At 40.7% G+C, this 11,898-nt stretch overlaps 1 protein-coding gene across 2 annotated transcripts in view; it reads right to left on the bottom strand.

Moving 5' to 3' along the window:
- The window catches only part of LOC126491474 (cytochrome P450 2B1-like), a 39,851-nt gene that overhangs the window by 24,259 nt on the left and 3,694 nt on the right, over positions 1-11,898 (bottom strand). The window contains exon 1 of one of the 2 annotated variants that reach the window (XM_050127167.1): positions 7,944-8,232. The exons of the other annotated variant lie outside the window; for it this stretch is intronic. Coding sequence (XP_049983124.1) covers positions 7,944-8,180 — 237 coding nt within the window. The 5' untranslated portion in view covers positions 8,181-8,232. Of the gene's footprint in view, positions 1-7,943; positions 8,233-11,898 lie in introns of those variants that run through there. 2 annotated transcript variants of the gene reach the window in all.

Below are 11,898 nucleotides of genomic sequence, written 5' to 3'. Positions count from 1 at the left end.
GAAAGCTCACATTAGACACTTAACAACACAGATGAAAGCTCTAGAAAAAAAAGAAGACTTACCCAGGAGGAATAGAAGATTGGAAATAATCAAACTAAGGGCTGAAATCAACAAAATAGAAACACGGAAAACAATCCAAAGGATCAATAAAATAAAGAGTTTGTTCTTTGAGAAAGTCAACAAGAATGACAAACCCCTATCCAAACTAATCAAAAGGCAGAGAGAGAACACACAAATTAACAAGATCAGAAATGAAAAGGGAGACATAACAACAGACACTGAGGAAATTCAAAGAATCATTAGGTCTTACTACAAAAGCTTATATGCCACAAAGTTGGAAAAGGTAAAAAAAAATGAACTTGTTTTCAGATAAATACCATTTACCAAAATTAAATCAAGACCAGGTGAACAATGTAAATAGACCTATCGATTGTGAGGAAATAGAAGCTGTCATAAAAAAAAAAAAAAACCTCCCAAACAAACAAAGCCCAGTACCAGATGGTCTTAATGCAGAATTTTATCATAAATTCCAAGAAGAGCTGATACCTATACTCCTTAATGTGTTACACATAATAGAAACAGAAGAGTCATTGCCAAACTTTTTATGAAGCGACAGTCACCCTGATTCCAAAACCACACAAAGACTCAACCAGGAAAGAGAATTACAGGCCAATCTCACTCATGAACATTGATGTAAAAATACTCAATAAAATTCCGTCAAACAGCATCCAAGAACACACCAAAAAATCATCAATTATGATCAAGTAGGCTTCATCCCAGAGATGCAGGGCTGGTTCAACATATGAAAATCTATTGATGTAATCCATCATATAAATAAACTGAGAGAAAAAACATATGATCATTTCACTAGATGCTGAAAAAGCACATGACAAAATTCAGCGCCCCTTTATGATAAAGGTTTTGGAGAGTGTAGGGATAAAAGGATCATACCTAAGTATAATAAAAGCAATATATAGCAAGCCAATACCAAATTAAATGAGAGAAGCTCAAAGCCATTTCACTAAAATCAGGAACAAGAAAGGGCTCTCCACACTTACCATATTTTTTCAACATAGTGCTTGGAGTTCGAGCAATAGCAATACATAAGGAGATCAAAGGAAGAAGGTAAACTTTTGTTATTTGCAGATGATATGATAGTGTACATTAGTGACTCCAAAAACTCTACCAAAGAATTCCTACAGCTAATAAATGCCTTCACTGATGTGGCAGGATACAAGATCAACTCAAAAAAATCAGTAGCCCTCCTATACACAAAGGAAAGAGAAGCAGAGAGGGAAATCAGTGAAACCTCACCTTTTACAATAGCCATAAATAGCATAAAGTATCTTGGGGTAACTCTAACCAAGAAAGTGAAAGATCTATTTGACAAGAACTTTAAGGTTTTGAAGAAAGAAATTGAAGAGGACACCAGAAAATGGAAAGACCTCCCATGCTCTCGGATTGGTAGGATCAACATAAAAAAATGGCAATTCTACCAAAAGCAATCTATAAATTTAATGCAATCCCTATCAAAATTCCAAAAAAAAACTTCTTCACAAACCTTGAGAGAATAATAATCAACTTTGTGTGGAACCCAGGATAGCCAAAACAATCCTATACAATAAAGGAACTTTTAGATGCATTACCATCCCTGACTTCAAATTCTATTACAGAGATAGAGTAAGAGTAATGGAAACAGCTTGGTAATGGCATAAAAACAGAGATGACGACCAATGGAATCAAATAGAAGACTCAGATATTAACCCACAAACTTATGAATACCTGATTTTTGACAAAGGGGCTAAAAGTATACAATGGAAGAAAGCATCTTCAACAAGTGGTACTGGCATAATTGGATGCCAACCTGTGGAAAGAATGAAAATAGATCCATATCTATCACCATGCACAAAACTCAAGTCCAAATGGGTTAAAAACCTGAATAAAAAATCTGACCACACTGAACCTGATAAAGGAGAAAGTGGGAAATAAACTGCAACACATGGGCACAGGTGACTACTTCCTACGTATAACCCCAATAGCACAGACAATGAGAGCAACAATGAATAAATGGGACCTCCTGAAACTGAGAAGCTTCTGTAAAGCAAAGGACACTGCCATTAAGACAAAAAGGCATCCTACTGAATGGGAGAAGATCTTAACCAACTCTACATCAGACAAAGGTCTGTTCTCCAAAATATATAAAGAATTCAAGAAACTAGACATTAAAATTCTGAATAACCCAGTTAAAAATGGAGCATTGAACTTAACAGAAAATTCACAACAGAAGAAGTTCAAATGGCAAAAGATACTTAAGTTCATGTTCAACTTCCTTAGCAATCAGGAAAATGCAAATCAAAACAACTTTGAGATATCATCTTACACCTGTCAGAATGGCTAAAATCAAAAAGATCAATGATAACCTATTTGTAACTATTTGTTACATTAACATTTGTAAGGGAGATGGTAAAGACATGGGCTTCAAACAATATGGTTACTCCAAATGATTAACATCAATTAGTCTCAGTGATATAAGAATATGGGCCACAGTTACAGTGGAACTATTGGAGAGATGCAGCTATTCCTAGAACAGCAAGATAGAGTCAAAGAATTTCAGGCCAAAAACAAATTCTTGGTGAGGGTGGTTGTGCTGATCCACAGAGTCAAGCTATTTACAATGAATACATCTTGTCCCTATGTCATACGGCAGCTTTAAATGCTTGGGACAGGATTCAAGAATAGGAAGATGAATTTAATCATATACTAAGGTCATACAAGGCCCAAAATAACCTTTTGGCACCTTTTTACAAAGATTAATTAAAGCTGTACAAATAGAGGTAACAGATTCAGAAGTTAGATGAATATTTATTGAATCTCTGGCTTTTGAAAATGCCAACTTAAAAAGCAAAAAAAAAAAATACTTGAGCCTTTAAAGGTCAGATCAGCACCAATGTTGAGTAATAAAGCTTGGGTAGGAAAAGCAATTTCCAAAGGTATAAAGAAACATCAAAATACCAAATTGTGGTAGAATAGGATGCCTGAGAAAGGATTGTAGACAAGGCATTTCTAAAAATAATGTTTCCCCTGGGAATAACAAAGATAGAAGGTGTCAACCTTCTCGATTATGTAGAGGATATGGCAAAGGCCAACATTGTACCAATGAATTTAGACCAAAAAGAGACAAACAAGGCAACTTGTTAGCATTAGGAAGCTCTGCAGGGGCCTCTCACAGGCCCCCAAGTCAAACAGTATCCAATCATTCCCAATGACTGTGGAGGACACATCTCCCCAAGAAAAAAATTAAAAATCCAGTGCCTGTTGTTAAAAAAAACATACAGTTCTAGATGATAGAATGAACATGGAAGATGAATGAAATATTCAAATAGAAAATAGGAAACATATTTTTGACAGACTTCTATAAATGATCAAAGACCAAAGCTGAGAGTACAAATAAATAACATTGTAATTGAAGTATTACTGAACACAAGTCCAGATATGACTATTGTTAAACCAGAATCTGGGCATCAAAATTGGCCTCTTCAGAAGATCAATGTTTAATTCCTAGGAATTGGAACACTAGCTCAAGTAAAACAAAGCATGAGATGGCTTGAATGTATCAGACCAGAAGGACAGAGAGGAAGGCTAAGGCCATATGTGACTAATATAGCAGTGACTCTATGGGGTCATGATCTCTTGCAGAAATGGAATACCCAGACTAACATTCCTGCAGTCTCAGAAATAGAACATAAACAAAGTCATGTTTCTGGAAAGGGTATTATAAGGTACTATAAAAAAAACAGTCACCAAACATTCAGGCTGTTCAAAAAGACAATATATCTAGCAAACCTTCAGAGGTACCAAGAGCCCTTCCTTTAAAGTGGTTAACAAAAGAATCAATGTGGGATAAACAATGGCCTTTACCAGAAGAGAAAATTCAGGCTTTAGAATAGCTGGTACAGGGACAATTAGATGCTCACCATATTAAAGAATCAACCAGCCATTTTAATTCTCCTGTATTTGTTGTTAAAACAAAATCTGGAAAATGGAGAATGGTGACATATCTAAGCGCTGTTAATAAGGTGATTCAACCTATGGGCTCTCTATAATCTGGAATTCCTTTGTCTTCCATATTGCCTAAAGGATGACCTCTTATAGTTATTTATTTAAAAGATTGTTTCTTCACTATACTTATATAAGAAAAAGACAGAGAAAAATTTGCCTTCAAATGGTACCTACTTAGAATAGTTCTCAGTCTACTAAGAGATATCAATGGTAGATCCTACCACTGTGAATGTTAAATAGCCCCACCCTCTGCCAATATTTTGTAAGATAGATATTGGAAATAATACGTAAATCTATAGTTTACCATTACTTAAAGGACATTTTACTATCTGATACAAATGTAGATAATTTAGAAAGAATGTTTGAAGAAGTAAAGAAAACTTTTCCTAGTTAGGGATTACAAATTTCTCTTGAAAAAAATAATACAGAGAGGAGATTCTATTATCCAGATTATAAAATAGGTTTACAGAAAATTAGAACAGAAAAAGTAAAAATTAGGAGAGATCAATTGTAGATTCCTGATGACTTTTAAAGATTGCTAGGAGACATTTCCAATCTATGACCCACTTCTGGGATAACACCTGATCTAATAATTCATTTAAACAAAATCTTAGTTGGTGGCAAAGGTTTAAATAGTCCCAGAGAATTAAGAGCTGAAGAAGAGAAAGAATTGACTTTGATTGAAGAGAAATTAGAGGAGGCACATGTGGATTGGGTATATCTGAATCTTAACTGCATTCAAGTGCATATTAGCCTCCAAATATTCTCCTACAGGAATTGTAATGCAGAGAGAAGATATTGCCTTAGAATAAATCTTTTTCTAACTTGGTCTAACTTGGTCTAAGCTCTTACAGATCATTGGCTAACAGTGGTTCCCCATCAGTTCGTGCAGGTTATAATTCTAATTTTATGTATGTTTTGCCTCTTCTTTTCCCTGGATAATATTTAATATTTGTTCTTATTGTATATAGTATTGTATTAGGCTTAGAACTCTCTTATTTAGATAAAATGGGGAGGTGCTGTGGGAACTCTTTCAGCCAGTAGCCTTTAAGATATTAGCCCACTTTGGGCATGGTCTCATGTATTTTAGATGCAGACAAGAAGCATGCACAGCCTCTTGACTGCTGAAGTTGGTTCCAGTTCCCAGCAGATCCCAGCGGAGGACGGTGGTTTGCTACTATTTCAGTGAGATTATCTCCAGAAATAAACCTTTATTATACTCCATTCCAGACTAGTGTGGAACTGTTTTATACACCAATATGTCATGTTAAAGTGTTATTGAGACACTGTAGAATGCTGGTGATTTCTAATCCTATCAGTAGCTTTGATGGTCCACTTTCTCTTTGTGTCTCTCCATTGGCCAAAAGAATGTCATCATTAAGACTCAATCTTTGTAACAGACACATCATGACTAAAGCTCACAAAATCATCTTACATCAACACAGGTGCCTAGAAGAGATCTCAGCTTCTTGAGTCACAAGAGATGCTTTCAGGAAACATTTCAGAGGATTTCCCGGCTACCTCACATGAATCCACACATGGTTTAGGAGAATGCAGAGCTTACACAGACTTTAGCAACTGTATTTAAGTCAGGCTCCAGGCTCATCCACAACACACTTGAGAGAGCCGAGCTGGTTGTGTCTGGGGTTCACCACAGGACATCACTACCATTTGGCATCCAGAGGCATCTGTCTGGACCAGCTGCTCTTTCTTTTTGCCTGTTCCACATGCTATGCCTTCGTGCATTCTCTGCTAGAGAACTAGTCCCTAATGTGGTTGCGTTGAGAAGTGGCAGAGCCCTTGGGGGCTGGAAACTAGTAAGAGGCCCTGGGACTTCAGAGCAGATTCACAGAATAGGTTAATGCTAGTCTCACAGAGAGGTCTGGATTCTCAGAAAATGGATAATTATAAAACAAGGCCCACATGACATGGTTAGCATCTACTACATGTAACAGCTTTTCCTGTCCTGTGTTGTATTGTGACACACAAGAAGGGTTCTTATCAAAGATTGGAAGACTTGAAGTCTTGATATTAGGCTGCCACATAGGATGATTATGAGCTGGATAAGCCTTTAATTTATAAAGAACTTAGCCTCTGGACTTTTGTGGCAGCAAAAAGAAAACAGATGAAGACATGAGGAGACTTTTTTCTTGCCTGCTTAGTTAAATCACTTCAGTTCTTACTATCCTGGGCATAGGTTAAGCTGGCTCATCCCCATGACCTGAAGATTCAGTGCCGGCCTCTCCCCATTCACACTGTGACCTCATCCACCTGGCTCCACTCTTCCCCTAGAACCAGCTACTGCTCAGGAATGGCTTCTTTTCCATACCCGTCATCGTTCTTGAAAGTTGTTGTGATTTGTTGAAGTCCTGCCTCTTACATAAGTGTGTTTGAACTCTCAACATATCTTAAAATTCCTATTGCTTTGCTTATATCCAATATCCTTCAGGTGAGCAATTAACTTGCCAAATTTTTATGAGTTTATTCTGTATCTGCAAACAGACTCTCAGCTCCTGAGGGCCAAGGAAGGCAGCTCAGCTCCCTGACATTGGCACATACATTAGATCGTGGTCTGAACAGTATTTTAAAGAACTACATAGAGGGCAGGAATTCCCTGCCCAGTGCACATCACCTAGCCCCTGGCAACCTTGTTTGCATATGACTTGATGACTGTCCCTACAGGGAAAAGATGCAGCATGTCCTGCTATCATGACAGGATGTCACCAGCCCTCACTGTGAGTTCTGGGCGTAAGGGTGCTGGGGGAGGTGCCACTTTCTTCAGTGATGTACTGTTCATAAGTTGCTCACATGACAGTAAATAGCTCCTACATCCATACTTACTCAAGCAACCATAATTACCTCCAAGTAGGAATGACCTTTAGACATAGAGACATGGACAGCAAAATAAGAAAGGAAGAAATATTTTCAAAGAACAAAATTAATCCCAGCACTCAGAACACAGAGGCAGTTGGATCTCTGTGAGTTTGAGGCCATCTACAGAGTGAGTTCCACGAGAGCCGGGACCGTTTCACAGAGAAACCCTGTCTCAAGAAACAAAACAAAGCAAAAGTTTTAAAAATGAAAAATATATGATGTTAACTTGACCTTTCCAACTTGTGGGAAGCACATTTTTAAAACCCTTGTGGCCAGGTGTACCACGCATCTGTCAATGCAGCATGTGAGATGTTAACTTGGAAGGATCATCAGCCTGAGCAAAGGAAGATGACCTTGTCTCAAAAACTAAATTTTTAAAAAAACAAATGCATACACCATGGGTTCAGGTGGGTGATATATTAAAAACCAAGGGATAACAGGAAGTTGGGATTGTTGCCAATATATCAGCTCTCTAAACAGGAAATGAGGCCAAAGAGGCTAATCAATTACTAATAAACAAGTTGTAATTGAACATGAAATCTCACTAGTGAAGCCTGGTAAAGATGGTGCCAGGGTTGGCTCCTTGGATGGTCCTTGGGTTTATAACTGATAAGGTCTCCCTACCTCTGTCAGCTCCTGACCTGCCTCTCCTCCCCTTTGTTCCAGAACATAGCAAGCTAATCTCTTGTGCTGGCAGTAGCAAACCTTATTTGTGGATGCCTCTGACATTTTTTTTCTTTTGGAAAAAGATGCACCAAATCAAAAATTGTAATCCCTTGGCCCATACCTGGATACCCAGACACCTTTCACACTCCAAGCATAGTGTCCCACAGGATTCCATCTGTTGATCCGAGCACCATCTGTCACCAATCAGCACCTCACCTTTCACTCAGCAACCTTCCAACCTGAACCTAAGACCTGGAAGGAGCCCCTTGCTTATCCCACTGAGTGATCCCCAGGAGCAAACATGGGGCTAATCCTTTAAGGCACAGGCCCTGTGCGTGTCTTACCTGAATAAAGGAGTTGAGGAGGCCTCCTCTGTCCATCTGTAGCAGGTTTCCCAAGAGGGGCAGGGGTCGGGGTCCTGGTGGAAGGTGGCCATGGGCCTTTGGATGGCCCCTGACCAGGAGTAGCAAGAAGCCCACGAGAAGAGCAAGGAGGAGCAGGACACTGGGTTCCATGGTCCTGGTCTGAGCACCATCCACTTCACTGCACACTCGAGCTGGACTTTTATGCTGGACCTGCATCTCCACCCAGTTTAGCAACTTCAGCTGTTCCTGCCTCCTGTTTCATCACTGTCTAGGAGTGTGAGCTCCTGATTGGGCTGTCGGTGACCTACTCACTCCCTATCTCCTTACCCACACCCTAACCCTAGGACACCATGAAACAGATACACAGGACAAAGGGCATAGAGAGTAATGCATCTTGATTTCTGGTGGTGAGTATTTACTCATGCATGGACCTGTGTAGGTGTACTGTGTGCTTTATATATAAAAGGTCACTTCTAATATGAATGTGCAGCTGTGTTTGAGTCTAGATGTGCTTGCTAGTCTCTTGAATGCCCGGGGTTAGTTTTCATGTTTGATCTTCAATTGTGGAGACCTTTCTGTATGTTCTCAGCTTTATATGTGAATGTGTTCACATTTAAATGAGAAGAATAGTGTTGCATGGTCCTGTGCATGTCTCTGTGTGTCTCTGAAGTCCCCAGCCCGAGTCTTTGAGGGGCTGCAGATGTGATTTCTCCAGAGTCTCCATTGCATTCTCTGGCCTGTGACAGCCACAGATGTGAGGAAAAGGAGAGGGAAGAAAAGGCAAGAGATTCAGGAGTGGGGAGGTTCGGGAATGAGAAGGAGAGAGAGGCTGAAACCTGGCAGAGGAGCAGCTGGGACCCACGGGTATATGGGCTGGCTAGTTTTATGACAATTTAATACAAGCTAGATCCTTGGGCCCAGGAACAGTTCCTGCTCCTGTACTGAGGCTTTCCACCCAGAGGGGTGATTGTCTGCCCACTGGGCAGGAAAGTCCCCAGAAGGGAGTGCAAGGCACCTCCTGCTCCTGTTACACGAGCTTCTTTGTTCCACAGGACCCTGCCCCCCTCCAAGCCTTCCCTATTGTCTGGGGGGGGGGGTCTGAGGGAGCCTGGGTAGGGAGCACAGGGCACCTCCAGGTTCTGCTGCAGGGGCTTCTTTGTTCCACACGACCCTGCATGGCACAAAGTGGCTGTGATGGCACATGCCTACAATCCTGTCACTCTGGAAATAAAGCAGGAACTTAGAGTCATTTAAAAATACATAATTATCCTTTCCATCTGCGAGGTCCTAAGATCCCCCAACTCAGCCTGCTTCGGGGCTGAGGGTCTGGGGACACAGTGGTCAGTGCAACAGCTGCAGGAGTTTCTTTGTTCCACACAAGCTTGCACCTACCAAGCCTGCCCTTTTGTCTGCGAGGTCCTTGGCCTCCAAGTGGCCCTGATCCAGTAGCAGGAGATCCATCCAGAGAGTTTAGTGTGTGCCCACCCAGCCAGCCGGACACCCCAGAAATGGAGTACAGGCATTCTCCAATCCCCTAAACTTTCTGTCCATTCAGCGGGGCTTATCCCTGGCTACCAGCTTTCTCCACTTATCCCATGCCAGCTTGCCCCCAAGCACTCCTTTCCATCTGCAGGGTCCTAGGATCCCCCAACTCAGCCTGTTTCGGGATGAGGGTCTGGGGTCACAGTGGTATATGCAACAGCTGCAGAGGTTTCTTTGTTCCACTGAGCCAACAACTACCAAGCCCGCCCTTTTGTCTGAGAAGTCCTTGGCCAGCAAGTGGCCCTGATCCAGTACCGGGAGATCCATGCGGAGGGGGAAGTGTGTTTCCGCCCAGCTGGCCAGACACCCAGGGAAAGGAATACAGGCAACCTCCAAACCCCTAAACTTTTTGGCCATTCAGCGGGGCTTCTTCCCAGCTTCTGGCCTTCTCTATTTTTTCCTATGCCATCTCGGCCCTAATCACTCCTTTCATTAGATCCACCACCACAGCCTACTTAAGGGAGGAGGGGATCTGAGAGCCAACTTCAATACTGAGGGGACATAAGAGAGGGCAGAACAAGAAAAAAAACCCAAGTACACAGTCAGCCACAGCAAAGATTGGACCAATCCGCCGAGACTCTCCTGACCACATTTGAAGGAAGAGATAGGCAGGCGCCAATGCAAGATTCCTCCAACATCCTGAAAACAACATGAAAACACCAGAATCAAGCAAACATGCAACAGGAAGACTTGAACATCCTAATCCAGAAGAAGTAGAAGAAATCAACTGTAAACATATATTATAAAAGTGATAGAGACCCTTAAACAGGATGTGAAAAACTCCTTTAAAGAAATGGATGAGAAGACTAATAAAAAGTTAGAAGAAATGAATAAATCCCTCAAAGATACCCTAGAAAACCAAGGAAAAGAAATCAAGCAGGTAATGGAAACAGTTCAAGACTTGAAAACTGAAATGGAGGCAATGAAGACAACACAAACCGAGGGATGGCTAGATATGGAAAATCTGGGTAAATGAACAGGAACTACAGAGACAAGTATAACCAACAAAATACAAGAGATAGAAGAAAGAATCTCAGACGCTGAAGATACTATAGAGGAAATAAACTCATTGATCAAAGAAAACAGTATATCCAATAAATTCTTAACACAAAACATCCCGGAAATCTGAGACACCATGAAAAGACCAAACCTAAGAATAATAGGGGCAGAAGAAGGTGATGAATTACAGTTCAAAGGTCCAGAAAATATATTTAACAAAATTATAGAAGAAAACTTTCCCAACCTAAAGAAGGATACTTCTATGAAGGTACAAGAAGCATACAGAACACCAAATAGGCTGGATCAAGAGAAAGGCTCCACACCATATAATAATCAAAACACAAAACGTACAGAATAAAGAACAGATATTAAGAGCTGCAAAGGAAAAAGGTCAAGTAACATATAAAGGGAAACCTATCAGAATTACACATGACTTCTCAATGGAAAACATGAAAGCCAGAAGGTCTTGGATCAATGTGCTACAGACACTAAGAGAACGTGGATGCAAACCCAGACTACTATATCCAGCAAAGCTTGCATTCACCATCAATGGAGAAAACAAGATATTCCAGGACAAAAACAGATTTAAACAATACGTTGCCACAAACCTTACAGAAAACACTAGAAGGAAAAATCACGAGCCAAGGGGCCAATAACACCCATAATAACACAAGCATCTGTCGAGATTATTAAAGCAGATGAGAACAGATGTTGGCAAGGATTCAGGACATGAGGTAGACTACTCACGGCTGATGGGAGTGTAAACTGGTACAGCCACTATGGAAATCATTGTGGAGGTTCCTCAACAAGCTGAAAGTGGATCTGCCGCAAGACTCCAGCTCCACCACTCTTGGGCATGTTCACAGGACACAGCATCTTACTACAGAGATACTTGCTCATCATGTCCGTTGCTGCTTTATTCATAGCATTCAGTAGTGGGAAATAGCCAAGATGCCCATCGAGTGATGAGTGGATAAGGAAAATGTAGTTCATTTACAACAAAATAGTATTTGGCTCTAGAGAAGAATGAAATTATGAAATATTCAGGTAATTATATGGATCTAGAAAGGATCATCCAGGCAAGGTAGTGCGGGCCCAGAAAGACAATGCATGTTTTCTCTTCTATGTGGCTTTTATGCTTTTAATATGAAGGTTTTGTTTAGAATACCAACAGAGGTTAAGTATCTGGTAAGGGACGGTGTAGGTGATCTTTCAGGGATGGGGACATAGCGCATGGTGCTATAAGAAGTAAGTGGGAATTAGAAGAAGAGGATTAAATGGGGAAGGGGTGACAGCACAGAGTAGAGGGATGAGAGGAAGGATAACCAACACTGAAGGCCTTTTGAAAAGCCACACAGAATCCTACTACTGTGGAAGTGTCCTAAGATATATA

The sequence above is a fragment of the Alexandromys fortis genome, unplaced genomic scaffold (genome assembly GCF_014885135.2).
Source record: "Alexandromys fortis isolate MF-2015 unplaced genomic scaffold, M_Fortis_MF-2015_v1.1 scaffold_262, whole genome shotgun sequence".
Classification (NCBI taxonomy): domain Eukaryota; kingdom Metazoa; phylum Chordata; class Mammalia; order Rodentia; family Cricetidae; genus Alexandromys; species Alexandromys fortis.
The sequence above is the reverse complement of the archived record's forward strand: the minus strand, read 5'-3'. Positions and strand labels throughout refer to the sequence as shown.